The sequence below is a fragment of the Nelumbo lutea genome, chromosome 1 (genome assembly GCF_056320005.1).
Source record: "Nelumbo lutea isolate HS-2025 chromosome 1, American lotus-T2T, whole genome shotgun sequence".
Lineage (NCBI taxonomy): Eukaryota > Viridiplantae > Streptophyta > Magnoliopsida > Proteales > Nelumbonaceae > Nelumbo > Nelumbo lutea.
In genome coordinates this window covers 107,812,444-107,835,040 of record NC_142684.1, presented here as the reverse complement: position 1 = coordinate 107,835,040, position 22,597 = coordinate 107,812,444, and the positions used below count along the sequence as shown (strand labels likewise).

Sequence of the window (22,597 nt, the reverse complement as noted above, 5' to 3'; positions counted from 1 at the left end):
AATACCCTTGTTTTTTAAACATAGTCTTCCATTGTGAGGAAAAAAAATGTAATTTTAACTACTATTTTTATTAAATTCATTATATTCCTTACCATTAGGTCTTATTTAAGGTATCAACTCCCTTATTCTTTTATTAAATCTTATATGTAAAGCACACTAATTAAATGTACTTTGTCAACTTTTCTTGACTAAAATTACCTTTTTTATGAATTTAATCATTCTTTAAATGCTTGGACAAAAATATAATTTAAATTACTATTACTTTTCAATTCATTAAATTCCCTCTCACTAAAGCATTAACTCTCATTTTCTCTCCATAGATACTTTATTTGAAGTATTTTTGTTTCTCGCATATAAATTTTACAAATTTAATCTATATCCAATATTTTTAATAATATAAAACATATATTAAATACCAACATGAAAAATAATTAAATAAACCACCCTTTTTGTAGGGATGGAAAATTTCCCCATCCTCGTCGGGTACCCAACTTCCTTGACCTAATGGGGTCGGACATGGGGATTAATTTGGCGAGGTGGGGATGGAGATTAATAGGGATCCTCGACCAGGGTTGGGGGTGGGAAATGAAGTCATAGGATTCAGGTTCTCGCATGGAAGCCATCTTCGTCAAAGATTGGGGATGGAGACAACTTTTATCTCTAGTGAGGATTGGATTGGGGATGGAGGCAACTTTTACCCCGTTGCCATTCCTAACCTTTTGTCTAAGTGGAAAATAAATAGTTCAACCATCCACATCAAGTGGGTCAACCAATGTTCTCATAGTTAAATAATAAAAATTTAAAAATAAAAATAAATATAAATATTACAATAATTATAAACAAATTGTAAAAAAATTAAGTAAATATCTAATATTATCTATTTGTCAAATCTAACAACAGTAAGCATACTAAATAAAAGTGTTCTTATTCAATGGAAATGAGATATCATAAAATGAAACCATGGGTTTGACTATTCAAGTGGTGGGTCAATGGTTCAACCTTTTAGGTCAAATGGATCAATACATGATATCATGAATTATTAATAAAAATTTTAAAAAGATAAAGACACAAAAATTATTAAAAACATAGAAAATTTTCTAGAAAAACATTTGGGTGCATTTCTAATATTATGTATTCATCACATTAAAGAAAAATAAGTGTGATAGATAAGAGTTTTTTTTATTAATGATAGAAATAAAATTAAAAGCCAAAATAACGTAAGAAGAAAATTGTTTTTGCATCTAATTGATGGTTAGTGGTCCATAGGGAGGCAAATTAGGTGGACTTAACTCGAACTCAAATCGACCCAACTTTTAATTTTATACCAGCTCGCTTTGATTTTTTGTCTTCAAATTGGGTTTAGGCTTATGTTTGGGTCCCTCAAGTAGCTAAAGTTAGGTTTGATTATATATACATAATCATAAATACATATATAACACATATTTGTATACATGCATGAATATACAATTATACACATATTTTATGTCAAATTTTGTCATGGGGCAGATTGCTGGACCTAAGTCCAAGTCTAACCCAAGTGCATCAAATTTCTATGCAGGTTGGAGGTTGGGCCCAAGTTGGAATGGACAAGCTTGACTTTGATTTGAAGCCTTTAGGTCCAATGCTTAGGGCTGGGCCTTGGTTAAGTTTAAATTCAGCTCAACCTACTTGACTTGCACCATAATGGTCCAATTGTTTGGGTAAATGGGTTAACCAATGATATCATACCTAAATAATAAAATTAAAAAATATAGAAATGAAAAAACATAAGATTTATAGAAAATTTTGACATATCTAAGATATTATAACTTTATCATATCAAACAAAAATAAGAGTGATAAGCAAGAATTATTTTTATAATTAATTATGTAAATGGAATAAGAAAATTAAAATTTTCTAAAAATGAGTTTGTTTTTTTTTTCAAGTCAAATAAACAAGCACATGATGTCATAATTATAAAATAAATACTAAAAAATATAAAAAACACAAAGATTTGTCTATAAAATTTGTGCACATCTCTAATATTATATATTTATCATATTTAATAAAAATAAATATGATAAATAAAAATTTCTTTTATTAACAATAAAAGTGAAATATAAATTCTAAATCCACTAGCACACTATACTTTAATTCCTTATCCTTTTTAAATGGTTCTAAAATATTATATAAAATTGTCACGTGCAATGCAACGTAAGTGCATATTTACTAGTAAGATCTAAGTTTGCAATGGCATGATACTTTTGGATTTATGAAAATTTGTGAAAATGACATTCAGTCAGCTCATGTAAGCACATCAAATTGAAGATTTTGCTAAACAAATTTATGTGATGCAGATAAGATGTTTGAGCCTATATCTGAATAAGTATGGGAAACATTTTTCATTTCAAAAGTACAGTAAATTTCCATTTTTTTTTTCACATTTTCAATTTTTATAACTTAGTGTCCATGTAACTTGTAATGATGAGATTCAAAGTTGTTTTTTCTTTTTCTTTTTTATTGTTTTCATGTGTTGAGGGTGGGGGGACATGATGGGATTCAAAATTAAGCAGAGAAACAAGTTGACTATTTAAAACACTTCCTATTTCGATGGATGTTCCGGATTGGCTTCCCCACGAGGCCAAGCCACAGAACCAGATAGGGACCATTGTTGCTGTGTTTTGGCCAAAGGTCAGTGAGTTGGGCAAATTCCACGTCTCAGGTTTTGAGTTTGCTCTAAGGGGCAAGTTGGGCTGGGTTAGGTCAGATACTCAATTGAGGTCAACCCTAGACCAACTTTTAACCCCAACCCTAATCCTATAACTTAGTCCAACCTTCAACCCAATCTAGTCAATCCTAACTCTAATCCAATAATCTAAAATTAATCCTTCAATCCTATCCCAATCCAACTTCCCATTCTCTGAAAATCTTATATAATATTTCAAAATTTCTTAATATTTGTTTAAGAGACCCTAAACAAAAACTTTTATGGTCATACATTGACTATCTTTTTATGGGTGTTTGCTTATTTGATGTCTTTATTAGTTCTTTTTATTGCATTTGGATGTGATATAAATTTTACATCAGTTCAGTTTTGTATGCATTTGAAAAGATGATGTAATTATTATTGATGTAAAACTACACTCTAGTTCAGTTTTAAGTGTGTTTGGATGGAATGTAATTTTATGTCGATAATAGATGTAAAACCTCATCACCTCTAAAGTTCTACATCAATAATTAATGCAAAAATTACATCAATTTTATCAACGTAAAACTTTACACTCTTCCACCCATCACTATTTTCAAAAAAGCAACAATCACTTTCTGATTCAGTGTAAAATATCATCAATGTATTTTTACACTAATTCCCAATGCAGCCTTTAGTATAAAATTGACAAAATTAATGTTTCAAATAATTAAAGTCTATCATGCATTATAATAGATGTATTATTGAAAATCTAAAGTTATGAAATAATCATTATTAAGGAATATAAAATTATGAAATGAAAATCACTAATGTTAACCTGTCATTAGGATTAGGGCTTAAGCGTCAAAAGACAAATGAATTAATAATAGGTTGTGGGAATATAATACGCATATTCAATAGCAATAGTAAAGTCATGTTCAGATGATTAGGTCGAGTTGCCCAAGGACCCTAGCGCAACCCAAAGTAAAATTGGGTTCTGAAAATTCAACCCTAACCCTAACCCAATTGTCAGCCTGACCCAACCCCACCCGTTTTTTAAACCCAACCCAAATTGCAGACCTAGTTTTATCACCATTAGAAAGAATTTCATGTGTTTTTATTATTATGGATGCGCCAATACCAAAATGTCCTGCACTCTGTACTGTTATATTTAATTTTATTGAGTAGTGGCACTAACAATGAAAAATGTATGTGTGCCATACACCAAAATGGTATTCTAATTTCTATGAGAGATAAGCTTGGGAGTTAATATACTAAGGAGGATTAGATCACTAGTCTCATTATGCCCTCTTGCATTATTCGGTAAATCTTCCACTCTCAATATTCTAAACCTTGTCTCTACCTTAATGCTTTGGCAGAACAGTTTATCTCTCTTTAGGGCATAAGGTTAGATGACTAGAGTTTCACCTTCGAAGATGACAGGGACAGTACAAGATTGGTCATACTCATCCCATATATGTAGATAAGGTAGAAGAAGGTCATGAATATGGGCTCTTAACGACGGATTTTTTTATTTTTTCTGTTACTGGGCCAACTAACCTGTGGCCAATTTCTGGCCCAATATGGTACATTTGTATTGCTAGGATTGGATCGTGTTAATTCACTATTCTTAGGCTTAGCTAGTGAAGTTGCCTAACAACACATGGTAGAGAGTAAGGCGTGAGCACGATTATCTTATGCTTTATCAATTATTCTGCGGGCCCAACTGTATATGACAATGACCCTCCAATATACTGGTAGTGGTTGGATCAAGTGTTATTTTATTTTTTTCAGTTTAATACACCTGAAGCAAGGTTTGCCTGACAGCCCAGATTATAGATTGAGTTGTTTAGGAAAGTGATCTGAATAACCTTAGTTTTTCAACTTGAGGTTGAGGGAGTGAACGCAACTCTGTCACCTCTCCACGTGGCAAAAATGTTGGTCCTTGGACGTGTATAACTCATTTTATTTTTCTCTAGGGGCCATTAATGGATTTATTCTAAAAATAAGTCGTTGATGTATAGGTTTCCCTACCCTTCCCTTCCTTTTCCTACCTTTTCTTTCAAACCCAAACACATCCTAAAGTTTCACAGTTTTCACACCCTGGAGGTCGAGAGGTGAAACCATGGGTGAGCACCTTAGGGGGTGTTGGCCAATATTTATAATTTTGCTTTAATTTCCGGAACAAAAAATAACTATTTCCCTTTCGTATCATGGGTGATGGGACCATTCGGATATCCACTTCAAAAACAACTCCAAGGTATTTGGGTTGCTGGCTGGCTTTCTGCTAAAGTTTCAAACCTTCAACTGTAAAACATGGCGCTGGAGCAAGAGGGTTGGCCAACACCAAGGTATTTGGGTCAATACAACTGCAGAAATTGGTTAAGAAAATGCCTCGGACTCAGAGAGATGCCGTCTCAGGCCCTCAATCAGATTTTGAGCACCATATTTTTCTGCTAAAGCTTCCGCAGCAAACCCATAGATACTACTCCACCGAGACTGAACCCAACTGCCTAGGAATAGGAGGATATAAATAGAAAGGGACCATTCTGGCAGAATATTGAAAGGCAAAGTAACGAAACTTATTGGCAACACCGCATTAGATAACTAGCTAGTAGCGGCAAAAGCAGTAATGAAAATCAGCAATAATTCTTTAGCGAGACAAAGCAAATATGATGAATACAAAGCCTGACCCATCTCCCAATATTGCTATTCATTTAACAGCTTTGGATATCTGGAGAACCACTTCTTTTGGCTTAGACGAGAAGTCAACACCTAAAAGCAACTCTCCTCTTCTGTGATGGCAATTAATCAAGCTGCTTATTTCATCATTGATGGAGGCAGCGAAACTCAGAGATGGGGATTAAGAGGGAAAATGGTAGTTCAAATCATTTAACACATCTTGTTGTTTGAAGTTTTTTTTTTTTTTTTCTTTTGTTGTTTCTGTCCTACGGACTGGGGGGGAGAGAGAGAGGGGGAGAAGTAATGATGAAATAATATTGAAAAATAAAATGAATTAATTTATTAGTTTCACAAATGAATTCAACATTTTTGTATGATGATCTTTATACAAGTAGATGGGGCTCTTGCCTCTTGATATTACTTTGTTGTAGGCAATAATAACATGCTTTTTTTCTATTTTTGTTCATCGTCTTCTCTGCTACTTGATTGAGCCAGGATCGGTTCAATGAGTGCCTCCACATCTTTCTCCACTTCCTCTACCTGCATTTTCATGTGAAACATCAGAATTTCTAAACCTTAAAAAGGAAACCTAAGTCATCGTTATTAAACCCCACAGTGAGACTTGAACTTAACAATGCCCTATATAACCCCAAGAGAAAAAACAGAAAAAGAACATATGATCGATGCAAAAGGAGAAGTGACGAAAAAGATGTTGTAATTATTGGGTAAATACTAATAATAGCTATATCTACCTTTTCCAAGAATTCCTCAGCTAAGTGTGCATCCTTGGCTGCTTCTTTAGCTATGTGTTCAACAGCACAAACAGCTTCCTTGAGCTTTCCACCTTCTGGAAGCTTTTTGGCAATCTCATCAGCTACATTTTCGACTTCCTCCGCCACAACCTCTACCACATTCACCACATTTTCAATGGTCTCTACCACAGTATCCACCTCCCCTGAACAGTCCCAACATGCGTGTCTTAATTTTCAGAAAGCAGCAGGAAATGAGTAGATCGTCTTCTTATGTATGTTTATGGCTAATGCAGTATAGTGAGGCCAGACAGAGTTTGTTAGTCCTTACTTTTCAGCGTTAGTAATGGTGCCCATTTGTTCCTCCAAAAGGGTAGAATGATCGATATCAGCATTCCGAAAATCCAGTTTCTCCTGAAAGGTTTAAACAGAAACAGGTAAACCTTTAATTTGTTAGATAAGGAGAATCGGTCGAGACAACCATTAATTAGTATCAAACCAACCATTATTACCATGAGTTGGAAGGCGATCCACCGGGTTGAACACTGCTGTAGACGGTTACGTCCCTACATATATAGTTAGGCAACATCGAATTTTGTCAATGAATCCTCAAGAAATTTTCAAATCCTAATGGATTTGAGCATTGGATCCCAAGACCGCCAGTCGACTCTGCAACTTGGCTTAAGGTAAAGAAAATAAAACTAAAAGCAAGGATGGATTATATAGAAGATTACATCTTGGTGTTGGTTTTATTGAGTACTCTGCCGCTGAAGCTGAGGATGCCGAGTGACAACAAGCCCCGATTTGCGAGGAAATTATTCCCATATTTGGAGGTTGAGCTGAACAGAAGTCGATTTGGGTTGGGAACAGAAACCCAGGATCCACGACGGAGGCTGCTGAGGTCGCAATAGATGATGGGTCTTATTATAGACATAATCTAGAAGAGTAGGTCTGGATAATGGGTAATGGGTTAGAACTTAGAAGTCTCTGTCTGAAGATGAAAAAACCACGCCCCAATAATCTTGTAAATCTCAGAATCAGGTAGAGGACAGGAATACAGGATTATACTTTGTATGTATAATGTGAGCAGAGAGCGGAGGATTTAAAGAGTGAGGAAACACCGCCTTCCTCTCCCAGTCTCCCTTCAATACCAAATTACCAAGGAGGGAAAGTCAAATTTGTGATTTCTAAAAAGTCAAATGATTTTTCATTAATGGGTTCCAATCTAAACAAGGCTTCTAGTTGTAGCTTCATGGAAACTTCCCACCTCGTTACCGCGTTGGCCGTTGGCCAGTAATTTGGCTCGGACAGAAAACTCAGCTACTGTAGTCTTCTCTTTGACCAATAAGAGGCCCCAAATCAACCTGCCGATCCTGATCAGACGGTGGTAGAATGTAAATGACTGTAGTTGATCATCACAAAGCCTTAATTTCAAATTAAAGATGACAAGATATAAGATCCATAAATCGAGGTTACTATTTCTCCATATCCGTTGATGAAGTAGGTACTTGTACTTCATCCATGATCCAACGTTCAAGGCGAAGTTTTAAATGAATCATCAGTGATCCAATCAGTCATATATATTTAAGTTTTTTTTTTTTTATCTTTTAAATAATTAAAATGATTGGGGCTTTTAATAATAAGATCATGCATATATGTTAGCCATTCCAAGAAAATATATTGAAGCCCGCGTGGTGTTCTAATTTGTAAATAGTAGAACATGGTCATTCTTAGACAGATAGCAAGATAATCCAAGGACAGATAAGTAGGATGTCAAAAATGTGTCAGGAATCCAATTTAAATGGATAGGGTTGCACTTCCATTCCGGGTGTCGTCAAATTTTTTCTTTACATATCTAATAGACTAATTCTCCGTTTGAAAAGAGAATAAATACGCAAAAATTGGTGACTTAGTTTGAAGGAAAATACAAGGAAAAAATAGGAAAAGATAAAAGGAAGGAGGTCCGAAGTCACAAGCCAGCAACTGATATTCATACATACAAGATGGTTCTGGTCTCTGGATATACATGGACCCATTCCATTTTAATTTTCTCCAAATTCCAGTGTCTGGGTAAGCAATAGTCCACATAATTAAGCCAAAGTAAGGCTTAACTTCAGGTGCTTGTTGGCCAATGGAAAGGGTCAGTCTGGACTGGGTCTTCCTTTTTCTCGTGATCAGCTTCAGAAATTAAAACTAGGAAACAGGTTATATATGAGAATATGCCTTACAATAATTAGCTACAACCAAGTCCAACCATATATATATATATATAACGACGTTAGGTATTGTTTTCCGGCTTGCTGGATGATAGGTTACAACGGGGAGCCTTTACTAATGTGTCTATATTTGGATTATATTCTTCAAAAGTAATTAAAGATTTCTGAGTATTTATTTATTAAGATAAAGCCAGTTAATAATGATTCGATTCAACTCCACCTAACCCTACAAATTGAACAAGGCTAGGAAATGGTCTGGGGGTTGGGGGATCAAGTCAACATATATAAAAGTGGATGGACTTTGTTTATCAGTTTTGGCCGCCATTGGTGAATGCTAACCTGCGCGCACATGTTAAACTTAATTAATTTCAAAGTGAGCATGTGAATGGAGTGGCTCTCTCTTTTTGATGTGATTTTGGTTGTAATAGTCAGTTGATGAGGAGGAGCTGCACCCTAAACTAAGTCCGTTATCATTACTTCCACATTCAAATATAAACCACCTGGCCATGCACCTTACAATCACTCAGTGCGCTTTAATTTTGTTGTTTTTTAGAAATTAAGGAAACGATAAAATATGCCCTGCCCACAAACTCTTTCCACTTCTACACACACAGCAGGCATATATTGCTGGATATATCTCTATTGTCATTCAAATTCGAGTAGAGATATTTTCAATATAAGGCGGTAGTGTGTAATGGGTATTGGGTAGGGATGTGAGAACAATTTGTGAGTATGAGTTTAATTGATCAATAATTTCTCTGTATCAATAGACGACTCAAATATGTATGTGGTGGCCGGTAGTCCTCTAACAGAGAATTGCCAATATAAGTCCTAATGGCCTTAACATCTATGCACATAGATGGTGATAAAGTTTTGAGATACTCATAGTGGCTCTAGAACGATTCCAACATAAAAGAAAAGAGAAAGAAGAAGATATATAGGAATACCTTGAAGAAAAAAGACACGAGAACTAAGTTGTATTCTATCTTCAACAACTTTTACAAGACTCGCCCTGCAGGTTTATATACTGCCAAGAGAAAGAAGATATTACAATTTTGGCGCCTAAAAACATTCCACCCAAATAACAAAATTAAAGGGTAGTTGAATCAAACAGAAAATCATACAACTCTAGCAATGGACAAACAAAAACAATGACAGAGACATTGGATGAACAACTTGTTGGGTTGTGATGATGTGGTTGGATTGTCGCAGGAGCCCTAGTGAGCAATGTCAGTGCACCTAAGCATGGGTCATGCGCTTATAGAAAAAGTGTTTTTATTAAATTATTTTTATAAAAATAGTTTAATAAGAACTTATTTTAGATACCCAACTTTTTTAAGTTTTTATTTTTAAAAAATAAACACTTATTTCATATGGACGGTTTCGTAGTCTTTTTCTCCAATAAGCACTTAAATTAGTATTTGTAACTATTTTGTCCTTCATCTTCTTTCAAATTTTCAAAATATACGCTTGTGAAAGTGTATTTATTAAATTACTTTTATAAAAATAATTTTATGAAAAATACTTTTACATAAGTGTCATATAAAAATAATTTGATGACCTGATGGTGGACTCGTACAAAAGGGGATTTAAACTGAGATGGTGGATGATCTGGAACACGTACCCCGAGCTTGATATAAGTGTCATATCCACTTTGCACATAACTCAGGAGATGGCCAACGCTGTTGATGGTGAGCCAAATCCTGAGGGCGAGGTAGGACCTTCAGGTATCGTTGAAGTGCCTTCTGATAATGAAGAAGTAGTTCCGGGCCTGTGAAATGCAATTTTTTTTCAAATGTACGCTCCCTTATTTTGTAATGAAATGACTTTTCTTTTGGTTAAGTGTTGGTTGTTCTTTCTCCCGAATTGACCGTATTTTCCGAACTGACCATATGCCCGATCTATTTCTTGCCCGAGTTACTGCACTCGCACGACCTGTTTCGATGTTTAATACTTTAAGTCTCCGCTTCACCTGAGTCTTTGGCTGACTTTTCTTTGCTTGCCTATGCCGAGGTTCCTTCGTTAGCTCGGCATCCTGGCCCTTAGGCTCTGGTAGCGATTTCGTCCACTTCGCTTGGCAGTCTATAGGTAGTATCACCTTAAGTTGATGATGTTCCACAATCGGGGTACTTGTTTGCCCTCTAAGGTTTCGAGCTCGTATGCCCCCTCGAGGGCTCTCTTTACTCCATAGGTCCCTTTCCAATTTGGTCCAAGTTTGCCCACGCCGGGTTCGGGCACCATAATCTTACGAAGAACCATGTCGCTAGCTCGGAAGCTCCGCTTCTTTACTCTAACATTGTAGTACCGAGCTACTTTCTACTGCTAGGCTGCTATCCGGATGTGCGTGAGGTCTCTTACCTCATCCAATAGGTCGATGTTGGTATGTAACTCGTCTCCGTTTGTCTGATCGTCATATGCTTCTAGTCGTAGTGTAGGTATTTCGATTTATGCTGGGATTACCGCTTCAGTGTCGTAGGTGAGGTTAAAGGGGGTCTCTCCCGTGGCGGTTTTTTCTGTAGTTCGGTGAGCCCATAGAACACTTGGTAGCTCGTCTGCCCACAACTCTTTAGCTCAGTCTAGTCGTGCTTTTAGTCCGGGGAGGATGACTCTGTTCATTACTTCTGTCTGACCGTTTGCCTGTGGGTGTGCGATCGATGTGAAGTTCTGATGAATTCCCATATTTTGGCACCATTTTTGGAACTTGATATCCTCGAACTGTTTGCCGTTGTCGGAGATCAGTACCCGAGGTAGCCCGAAGCGACATACTATGCTCTTCCAAAAGAAGTTCTGTATGTTTCGGGCTACAACTGTTGCCAGAGGTTCAGCTTCTTTCCATTTTGTGAAGTAATCTACTGCCACCACTAGGAACTTTCTCCCACCTGTTGTTGGCAGGAATGGCCCTAGGAGGTCGATGCCCCATTGCGCAAAGGGCCATGGGCTGGTGAGGTATTTGAGGTTGGAAGCAAGCTGATGGTGGATATTGGCGTGCTTCTGACACTTGTCGCATTTTCTGACGAGCTCGACAGCTTCTGCCTTCATCGTTGGCCAGTAGTATCCTTGTCGAAGTGCCTTTTGGGCGAGGGCTCTGCCTCTCAGGTGTCCACTGCACAGTCCTTCATGAGTGTCGTGGAGTACGAGCTCGGCTTCGGCAGGTCGCAAGCAACGCAGGTAGGGGAGTGTGTTGGACCGTCGGTACAACCGTTCGTCTATTATGACATATTTGGCTGCCTGGCACTGCACCCTCTTGGCTGCATTGCGGTCTGCAGGGAGGGTTCCATCTAACAAGAAACCTGCGAGTGGGTCGATCCAGCTCGACTCTGCTTCAAGGACGGGAGCGACCTCCTCTGCCCCACCGAGAATGCTAGGCCAAGGTAAGTCCTCTATGTACACAGTTCTCAGGGTGTTGTGACTCGTGCTGGCTAACCGGGACAGGGCGTTGGCCTTAGTGTTCTCTGACCTCGGGATTTACCTGATGAAGTGTGACTAGAAGTTGAGTAGAGTCTCCTTTACTTTCGCCAAGTATGCGATCATAGAGAGCTCGCGTGCTTCGTATTCGCCCGTAACCTGATTGACCACAAGCTGGGAATCACTGCAGATAACTATGTGCTTTGCTCTTACCTTTTGCGTTAGGTTTAGCCCAGTTATCAGTGCCTCGTACTCTGTCTCGTTGTTGGATGCCGCAAATTCAAAACATAGAGCATTGATTACTTCAAGCTTGTCCCTTTCAACAAGCACAAATGCCAAGCTGAACTACAAATTTTAAGATTTCCAGCAGAGCCCAAGCTTCGGCTTTTAAAGCTGATTGGGAAGGCCCACGTGATGCCCTTGCATAAATGAAATTTCCTTAATAAGCTCTGATGATGCATCCAAAAGCAAAAATCGAAGCGTCCGTCGCACCATCCAAGTTTTCCTTAAACCAGTTAACCGGAGGCCTGAACCACCGGTTGCTTTGATTAACTAATTTATAGAATTAATCATATAATGAATCATACTTTCTCTACGCAACCGCTCAACACCAATATTTGTCCACTTCTAAATATGAGGAACCTAAAGCCTTCCAACTATACGGGGTTGGCTGAATACTGTCGTCGTTTCCTTATCCTTAAACACTAATTAAGTAGACTTGATTTATCTTTCTATATTCAAACCTATGGCCTGTTTTCGATTGATCCATGCGCCTATCTACATCTATAATAAAAAGAGGAAAGAAGGGAGGTTGGGGTGTTCATGGTCAAGTTTGGTTTAGTTTGTAGAACATTTCCAATCAAACCAGTAAATTATGGTTTGAGAAATTCTTTTATGAAAATCAAACTATATCAAATTGTTTGATTCGGTTTTTAATACGGTTTGGGCCATTTTATTAGTCTTAACCCAATTAGGAAGTTCAAATAACATACATACCTATATATATATAATTCAAATATCAAATTGAAATATTAACAAGTTCCACTTATTACTATCATATAAACTGCATTGACACATTGTCAAACATAAGCAGCTCCTTGAACATTAAATTACAAGTTAAAAATTGAAACAAACAACAATAAGTGGAGGGTTAGGTGTGTTGGTTTGCTGTTCCATGCCTAGTGTTTGGAAGATTTTCAAGAAATCAATAATGTTCTTGGAGGTTTCATAACTTGATTAGGGGAATTTGAACTAGTAGAAACTCGACGCCATTAACTTTGTTGTGTGGGCACATGCAGCTGTTGATTTCCCAAAATCTGTAATGGGGGAGGTCTCAGCGGATGTGTTTATAGTGAGGATGTTGGTTGAAGACCCTAAGTCTTGGTTTGATAAGGGCTCAAGTGAATACAAGATGGTGGTGGTGGATAGCAGTGTCGATCTAAGGAAGCGATTGTTTTGTGCGGAAGAGGTGTACAAAGTGGATGGTCCTCTTCATCCTAGCTCAAAGTTTGTAGAGGAAAGGGAGGGGAGAAGCCCGGTACAATGTGTTTGGCGGTTGAGGCGACGATAGTCTACGCGAGGAAAGAGGGCCCCTGTTAGTTCCCGTAGCTGGAGAGAGAGAGAGAGGAGAGCTATGTGGGGCCATGCTGGCTGAAGTGGCACTTTCAATTTCAAATTCGAGCGTGCCTTCTCCATTTTTGGCCACTTCCGTAGGTCTTCCTTTGGGGTAGGAAGGTTCCAAACGCTTCTATTTGGGAGCATCCCAAGTTGGCAACGCTCCTGATGCATGTAAGCTTGATTAATAAAAACTTAAATAAATCTTATTGTAGATAAAAGGACAATGAGTAAAGTTGGGCTGAAGGTGACTTGTAAGAGGTGCTCGAATAGGAAGGTCTAGTACATGATGGAGTTGGTAAAGAGGCTTGAGATCAGTTTAAGTAGCATCCTCTTTTAGAGAGAGGGGTGTTAGAGACCTTGGTCTAAGTTTCGCAAGGGAGAAGAGCAGAAACTGGAGAGGTGGGGTCTTCTTTGGTTAGAGCGTCAAGAGTTGAAGTGCCGGTTTCAGACCATGGAAACGGACCGGAGGAGGGGAGGTCTATGTAAGACTTAGTAGACCGAAAAGTCTAGGTGGCAAAATCTTGTGGCCTCTTTTTCTTGGGTGATGAAGCCTGTGTAAGGGAAGCAATGAGGAGCTTTGATTTAGAAGCAAGGAGAGATCGAGAAAGGAAAGATTGGGAAATGGAGAAGGTTTGAAGTGATGAAGTAGAGGATCGTGTGAGTATTACTTCTGTTGAATAAGTTGATGAATATTTTAGGGTACAGAGGCCTCGCGGGGGTAAAAAATTAAGAAGGCTGATACACTTTTATGTGGATGCTTTGGTGAAGGTGGACTTAAGGAAAGCAAAAGCGACCCAAGGCAGAGGGAGGGGTGGGAGAGGCAGGGCATTGAGTTGGAGTTACCAAGAGTTTAGGGGTTTTTGTCCAATCAATTTTTGCGGGGTTCTGAGTAAGTGAATCGTTTTGCTTTGGCTGATTCTGAGTTTATACTGTCCTTTGAGTTTTTTTTTTTTTTTTTTCCCTTTGTGTGTGTGTTTGCCCTCTCGTGGGTTTGTGTTTCTTGAGATACTGAAGTGAAAATTTCTTTTGCATAGAAGGATTCTTTAGATTTTGTTGGTTATTCCTTGGAGAGGGGCTTCGACTGCCCTGATCAGAGGTGTACCTCTTTCAGTTTTTCCTTTTTAATAAATTTTAGTTTACTTATAAAAAAATATAAAGAGTCTATTTCCAAATTCTTGGAATCAATCCCCACCTAGGTTGATTCTAGGGCCTAAAAGTTTATCCTACCCAAAACGACCCCCACCCAAGCCTTGAATTGAACCTAACCAAGCTTTTATCAGGTAGTGTTTGGTTTCAATTCTTTGAAACCACCCCACCTAGGCCAATTCTAGGGTCTAGGGGCTTATCTTATCCGAACCATCCAGTAGAATTGGCCTTGATTACCTTTGGTAGAACTGGCATTTGAATCAAACTTGCCTTAAAATTAATTCTAAAAAACTTTAAGAATGTAAAAATTTGAAGGTAAGCACTCACAATGGTTTCACTTGACCATTGAGTCACTCAAGTGATTTAAACAGTTTTTCTTCAATTTAATATTTAAATGTGTATAATTTATATATTAAATTACTGATCAATTTAATCAATAAAGGTAATATAAGTTTTAAAATATGTTGTTGTTGTTGTTAAAAATCGAGTCTTTTACAGAACATGTTTCCATTTTTTTGTAGGGGGTGAGGGTAGAAAAAGAACAATTTTAATCTTGATAGGACTCCGATTCTAAAAACCTGGAATCGAGCCCAAGTTTTTCTTTAGAACAAACCCAAACTAATAACCCATTCTTACCCCTAATCATACCTTCCTGGCATCCATGTCTTTGCGGTATTATTATCCACGTGATAAGAGGAAATTATTTGAGTGAAAGCATGATAAATTAGGGAAAAATATATGCTTCTGAAAAGACATGGTAAAGGGAGATCTTTGACCAATCACTGCCTCTGAATTTTGATAAATTCAGAGTCAAACTTTGATTAAAATTTTCTTGGGCAGTTGATTGGTTATAAATTTTCTTGGTATCAGAGTCAAACTTTGATTTAAAGAGAAAAGAGATCAGTGAAATGCATATATTTTTAGTTGAATTTAAAATTTTTTAATCCCTTATTTTTCTATAGATAGTTAACCACAGATTCTAGAGAAACCCTTTTGTCAGTCCTTTTTAGTATTTTGTAGTTTCATGGACAATTTAACCTTTAATTATCCATGTTATTGTCTTCTTTTACATACATCTTCTTGACCAAGAAAGGCAAAAAACCTCTATGTAATTACAAAATCTCTTTGTGTGCTAATGGTAAGGTTTCAAGTTTAAGCCCATTATTTAAAATTCTATGACTTTTACTCTTGGGATTGTGTGTGTCATTTATTTTTTTAACCCTAAAATTTACTCCAAATGAAAGGGGGCATATTAAGATTTTATTAGAAAAATCAATAAGCTCAAAATAATACAAGGGAGGATATAGCCTATCTTGCCCCAAGCCCAAGTACAATGCACAAAGCTATCAAAAAAGGATATCACGGGAGCATACATGCCAAGATGTAAAGTGAAAGAAGCACTCCAATAATTCTGTTGTAACTTTCCAGGTGGAAGAACCCTTGTACTCCCCCTAGAAAAAAAAAAAAAATTCCTCCAGAAATACGACAACCAGCAATTCTCCTATGTGAGCACTCCCCAAAGAGATTTCAGTCTGAACACTGTACGAAGATCATCAAGACTCCTTATACCAAGGCCCCCCCACCTCTACCAAACTGCAAACAGTGGACCACGAAACCCACAGAAAGTGTTTAAACTTGCACTCTAAGTCCCTAATAATAGACTTTGGAATATCTAATGCCATAAGGAGGTGAATCGACATTGAACAAAGAACATACTTTAAAAGAGTGATTCAACCACCTGCTGAGAGTAACTTCCCCTTCCAAGATTCAAATTTAGCATTAATTTTCCTCATTAAATCATCAAACATATGCCTTCTAACTTTCCCTTTGTTTGCCAAAGCCGAGATCCCATTTTATCATATTGTATTTGGTTTCAGAGGCTTTAGCAAATAAATAGAAGCAACTTTTCCTTTTGTTGATCTCCTGGCCAGAGACCGTCTCATAATTATTCAAAAAACTCATCAACTTATCTAAGGCAGAAATAGAGCCATTACAGAATATGATCGTATCATCAGCATAAAGACAATGGGAGACGAAGCAACAACCTCTCGGCACATGATAAAACATATCCATATTGTTTGAAAATAAATTAGATAAACCTCTACTTAGAACCTCTTCAACAGTTATGAAAAGATAGGGGAATAGGGGGCCTCCCTGATCAAGACCTTTAGAAGACTTAAAATAACCATACAAGGTACCTCCAATCTTAGAGAGAACCAACAGTTGTAGACCACTTTACGAATCATGGCAATCTACTCATTAGAAAAACCAAACTTCAATAAGACTAGAAAGAGGAAGACACAATCTAGCCTATCATAGGTTTTCAACATGTCTAGTTTGATGATAACATTGTTTCTTCTAACCTTACAATCAATCTTCTGGGTTAGCTCCTGAGCCGGATTGATATTGTCAAGGATATTACGACCCTTCATAAAACTGACCTGTTGAGGAGAAATCAATTTCTCTAGAAGACTACCAAGCCGATCCACCAAAATTTTTGACATAATCTTGTAGGAAAAATTGCATACACTAGTTGGTCTATAATCAACAAAACTTTGAGGGCTTTGGCATTTAGGAATTAAAGAAATGTAAGGAGAGATATAACTTAAGAGAAGCTCCATACCATTAAAAAAAAATCATGGGACAATAATTGTAACATCCCCACAGATAATATCCCAACAAGAAGTGTAGAAATAACCAGTGAAACCGTCAGGCCTAGGTGAAGAGTCCTTGCAAAAGGGGAAAAAACTACTAGTTATATTTCTTCTGTAGTTGGAGGAAGAAGGAAATGCAAGTTCTGTGAGTCTATAATAACATGAGGAATAACATCCAGAAGACCTTCAGGAATGTGACAATGTTCAGCTGAAACGATATTTTCAAAATATCGAGTGCCCGCCAAAATAATCTAATCCAACTCTATTACCCGGGATCCGTCCTCAAGAGTCACTTCTCTCATCATGGTTGTCGCTAATTTGCCTTGACTTTTGTATGGAAGAATTCTGTATTACAATCTCCTTCTTGTAACCATTTGACCCTTGATTTTTGCTTCCAGTAAATTTCTTCCTATAAGAGCTAATGGTGTAAATTTTTTTTTAGCCTCTCTCAGGTTATTCAAACTTTCTGAAAAATTACTCTCAGCATGGCCGATTTCTTTTCTGAGCACCTCATCTTCAGCTAATTATTTAATGTTCTGAAAAAGGTCCCCAAAGACCTCTTTGTTCCAGGTCCAAAGACCTCTACGAAGTCGTTTCAATTTAAAGACCAAATTTTGGAGGGAAGTATCTAAAGCCAGAAGATTATAATTTCCATTTACCATAGACATGGAGTTATGGCTCAACCACATCTGTTGAAATTCAAACATAGAAGGCTTTCTGATTGTATCTACAGGTAACTTGTACTGCAAAGGCCGATGGTCAGAATACAAGCTATTCAGATGAATAACTAGAGCAGTAGGAAGGCTTACCAACTAGTTACTACTCACCAGACAATGATCAAGCCGGGCCCAAACACAGGCTTGGCCTTCTCGGCCATTATACCAAGTGAAGGTGTTTCCGTTGAAGCCAACATCATGCAAACCAACGACAAAAACAAAGTCCTAAAAATCATTCATGGATTGAAGATGTGGTCTAAGACCACCTAGCTTCTCAGATGGGTCAAGAATAGCATTAAAATCACCTAACATAAGGCAAGGGAGAGACATATCATTAAGGGCACCAATTAGAGCCAACTTGTCTCTGTTCCTGTACAAAGCATCTAGTATGCATAGAAAAAATCACATGTGGGTCTAAACCCGACACCTCAACTAAACAATAGATAGTAGTCGGTGGAAAAAATAGAGGAGATCGTCCAAGATGGGTGCCAGAAAATTAATATCATTATTCACCAAATAACCATCAAAGTTTAACGTTTACATGAGAGAATGCATGTGGGTGGCAAAGATTTTGGGTTTAGCTAAAGATAAAAGTCCCACATCGTGCGACTTCATCTTTTTAATCCAACAAATAGTGGGGTTATTTTCCCACACCCCTAGAAATCTAGAATAAAATATTCATTGATTAAGAGAGGAAAAGGACGTACCTTAATCGGCTTGGGGTCTAGTCACTCTATCTTTTTTATGGCGAAACAATGTGATCTTTTTTCTTTGTTTTTTTTTCAGTCTTATTTAGTGACTTGTTGAAAAGAAGAATTAACAACTGTCTCTTCCTTGATGGCTTGGGTAGGTGGAATATTTGAAGATTAAGACGTGGGGACCATATTGATGTTCTCTGTTGTTTGTCACCCTCAAAGAGAGACTAGCCCTCTCCTTCAAAGAGATTGCACAAAGATGTTACTCTGTCTCCCATCCTCCATTGAATTTCTTTTAAATCATCAATGGAGATATATACACCATCCTTTTTGTGTTTAGAATATACTTGTCTTATAGCGAGCTCTCTAACCCTATCCGTTTTCCCAGGTAGAAGAGCATCATCCTTCGACACTGGGATGTGAGGTTTGCTAGAGGCCTGCACGATTTCTGTCTATAAAATCATTGTCTATTGTTCAATAGCATTTTCTGAGGAATTTACCAACTGTAAATGTATCTAGTTCGGCTCTGTTCGATGCTTGATGGTGATGGGAGCATCTATATTGACATCGGCCATGTTTGTCAATTCAAGAGCAGTTTCAATAGATGTGTCTTTGTCACTTGTCGGAGGAAGCTCAGGCCCTAACAGTTCGATAACTGGAACATCATTCTGGATTGACTTTTCACTAGAGAGAGTCTTCTGAGTGTTCTCACCCTTGTCTGATCTTTTCCAGAATTTATTTTGCTTGCAATCCTCCCGGGCATGGCCAATTTTGTAGCAGCTCTTGCAATAGGAGGGAGGGTTCTCATAAACGATATCCTGCCAGAACCCTTCATGACCAATACCAATCCAGACTCCAGTCTAATGCTACTTCAACAGATCCATCTCAACACAAACCCAAGCTACAGACGTTCTAGAGAGAGTGGCAGTAGCTTGGTCAAATTTAATCACAGAGCCAATCACCATATCTATGGATTGCAAATGGTTCTCAACAAAAAAAAAAAAAAAATCACTAACAAGAAAGGAAATGCAATCCAAACTGGAACAACAGAGGGTTCCTAGCCAGGTTCTAACTCTGGAACCCATTTGAATCTTCAGAAAGTAAACAATTTTATTCTAAAAAATTCACACATCCATACATTTTGGAAGTCAGGTTCATCAGCAAACCTGATTAAGATATGCTTAGGATCGAGCAATGTAACCCATATCTCACTTTGTAGTCGAAAAGCTTTGCAAATAAACTCCTTTGTCTCCGGTAGAGGACGGCCATGCATACACTTTCCAATTAGTGCCCACTTCAGACCCTTGTAGGATTCTTCAAGAACATCATTAGGGAAGAAGACAGTCGGTTCTCTTTCCTTTAAACACAACTGGACAATAGGAACATCAATCGACGACTTAGATAAAAGGGAGAGACGAGAGAGAATTGATGCAAAGGAGGGTTTTGGATATGCTACAATAGGATCACTCAAAGAAGACACCATGAGCACCTAGGTTTTCATGCTTAGAGAGTCACACCATGAGTGCTTAGACTTTTAGGGTTTTGTTGCCTCCTATTTTGCCTATATTTTGCTAATTATATTCATCTACTTTGTAGCTTAATTAGAAGGATTGTGTGAGCTCTAGGAAGCTCATTTTTTATTCAAAGAGGAGTCACCACCTATTTTTTATAGGAAATTGATCCTCATTTTAGCTATGGAAAATTAATTTTGTTTTTCAAATAGTAACTCCATTTCTCCATGAGAAAGGAAATTAACCCAGAAATTTTGGATCAGAATGGATTAGAAGAGAGAAGGTGTTAAGCACCCGTCTTTTCAAGCTACTATAGCAACCCAATACAAGAGTTCTTTAGGTTTAGTTCTAACATAAAACAGTAGAAAGATTGTTACGAATTCCTAAAAACTTGTGAAAAATGCTTCCAACTTCTCTTGAAATTGGTTTGAGGAGATGTTCTCGGACCATAGGTATTGATTTGCCTAAGATTGTTGTCTCTCTACCTCTTTATCCTAGCCTAGAAGAAGTTGGAAATGCAACCCCCCAAGTCTTTAGAACTTCAAATAACCCAAAACCAGAATAAACTCAAGAACTACGAACTTGATGAGTTGAAAGATGAAACAAGAGGCTTACCTCTCATATGCGACTTTGGAAAGAATTTTCCAACAGTTGAACCAAATTGAAATGGTGTTTAGAGGAGTTCTTAAGCTAGTGAAGTGCTTTTATTCGACCCTTTAATGCCAAGGAGAATTTGAACTTGTCAAAGGTTTAAAGAGTTCTTGCAAATTTGAAATCTGAAACACAGTGGGCGAATTTGAAGTTTAAGGCTCAAAGGCTTAGACATTTCTTGAAAATAGGACATTTACAAGGATTGAGAATTCTTCTAGGCACTCTTCATTTCCTTTGAGCTCGATTTGGGTCTCTATTTATAGAGAAAGGGAAGGGAAACCAGGTCTAAAACATATCCAATAACATGGCTTGGGCTTTAGGAAAATCCTAAACATGCAAGAAGACTCAAGAATCCTGATATAATAGGGTTTTTCAGAGGACCTCCAAGGGTTTAATCAATCAATCCAAGATTTTTATGATTTTTGTCTAAGGTTTCTTGTGCTCAATGGCGTTATTTTTGGATTGTCCATGTTATGTTGGAATTTGACCTCCTAGTGGCAAATAACATAAATTTGAAATGGCCAAAATGGCCCTTATGTCATTCCCTATGTTCAAGAAAGGCTGCCTTGGTTTTTTTACAAGAAATGTAAAATGTTAATAATTATTAGTTGATTAGTTATTATTTATTTAATACTTAATTGCTGAAACTTATTACTTATAAACTTCTAGTTATGGATATGTGTACTTTCTATCATTTTAATTTGGTATATTATATATTATTTTCATCAATTTACAAGCTTTAGTTAATTTATTCCTTTAACTTTAAGGCTTATGCCTTACCATTTTGGGGCATCATTACGTGTCAATTACGCCTTTAGCCTTTTAAAACCTTGGTTGAGTATAGAGTTGACATCAGTCCCACCTTTTAGAAGTCTTAGGTTGGGACAGAAGAAGGGGTTATTTAATTTACTTTGTCGATACAAGATCTTTCTAGTTTGGCAATCAAATGTGTGAATTAGGTTATAAAATTTGAGCTATTGAGGATTTTTGGATCTTTGAACATGGAGTTCTATGATTGATAAGTGATGAGAATGAAAATTATCATATTTTTACCTCTTAATATTTAGTCTTTTATACTTCTTTAGTACCTAATTGGACTCACTATTCTTGTGTTTTGATTTAGGGCACAAAAGGATGCGCTAGGAGAAAAACAAAGCTAATGGGTAATTTTTCATAATTTCGGTGTCACGTGGTAATTTGGGCATAACTCTCCCATATGAACTCCGATTGAGATGATTCAACATGCATTGAAAAAATAAGGAAAAACTCTACAACTTTCATGTTTTTAGTTTTGATAGATTCGGATTGCATCAAGGTCAAAATTGGGCCTGAAGTCTAAGAAAACTCACAGCAGAAACCCAGTTTGTAGAGAAGCCTTGTAGCGGTCCAAATTGTTGAGAAAACCCAATACGAATTCAGCATGCAAGAATAAGAATTTGGCTGAATCATCAAAGAGTTTTATTAAATTCGAATTCTTGCTGTATTTCTAAAAAGAAAAAGAAAGAAAGAGTTAGAGTCCATCTTAGTTAAGAATTTCTGTTTAAAGATAATGATAAGATTAGATCTAAATTAATCATTATCCCATTAGGAAATAAGACTTTATATTTTTGAGAAAGAACTCTAAAAAGGAATTGGAAACAGTCTCTCCGCCTAAAGCTATATAAAGGGGGGTGGACTAGCACCCAGGGCATCATCAAATCCTCCAAGAGAGCTTCAACCTTCGAAGAGAGCAATCAACAACTAAGGAGGAAGAAGCAAATTTCGCCCCCTCATCTGAAAGCTACGATTTCATCATGAAGTGTGTGTAAGGTTTTATTTTCTGGTTGAAAGGTTAGGAAAGCTTTGATTCTATAAACATTATGAGATCTAATTGATTTTTATTTTAGTTTA

The 22,597-nt window shown here is 37.2% G+C and overlaps 1 protein-coding gene and 1 long non-coding RNA gene across 2 annotated transcripts; one reads left to right on the top strand and one right to left on the bottom strand.

Annotated features, from left to right (window-relative positions):
* Positions 1-5,664: 5,664 nt before the first annotated feature.
* On the bottom strand, positions 5,665-7,469 carry LOC148876673 (uncharacterized). Its single transcript, XM_088960932.1, has 5 exons — positions 6,831-7,469; positions 6,609-6,662; positions 6,428-6,510; positions 6,100-6,302; positions 5,665-5,887 (listed from the first exon to the last, which is right to left on the bottom strand). The coding sequence occupies exons 1-5, from the start codon at positions 7,028-7,030 to the stop codon at positions 5,801-5,803; spliced, it is 627 nt and encodes a 208-aa protein (XP_088817058.1). The 5' UTR covers positions 7,031-7,469; the 3' UTR covers positions 5,665-5,800.
* Positions 7,470-13,603: 6,134 nt separating this feature from the next.
* Positions 13,604-22,597, top strand: LOC148876672 (uncharacterized). Its single transcript, XR_016105191.1, has 2 exons — positions 13,604-14,223; positions 21,831-22,597. It is a non-coding gene; the product is annotated as an uncharacterized LOC148876672 (long non-coding RNA).

What these genes read in the sequence shown, in the direction of transcription:
- LOC148876673 (XM_088960932.1), bottom strand. Translation starts at nt 7,030, where the DNA reads ATGTCTATAATAAGACCCATCATCTATTGCGACCTCAGCAGCCTCCGT. An exon ending in GGATCGCCTTCCAACTCATG is followed by an intron (nt 6,511 to 6,608) that starts GTAATAATGGTT and finishes TAAACCTTTCAG; the next exon opens with GAGAAACTGGATTTTCGGAA. An exon ending in ACCATTACTAACGCTGAAAA is followed by an intron (nt 6,303 to 6,427) that starts GTAAGGACTAAC and finishes GGGACTGTTCAG; the next exon opens with GGGAGGTGGATACTGTGGTA.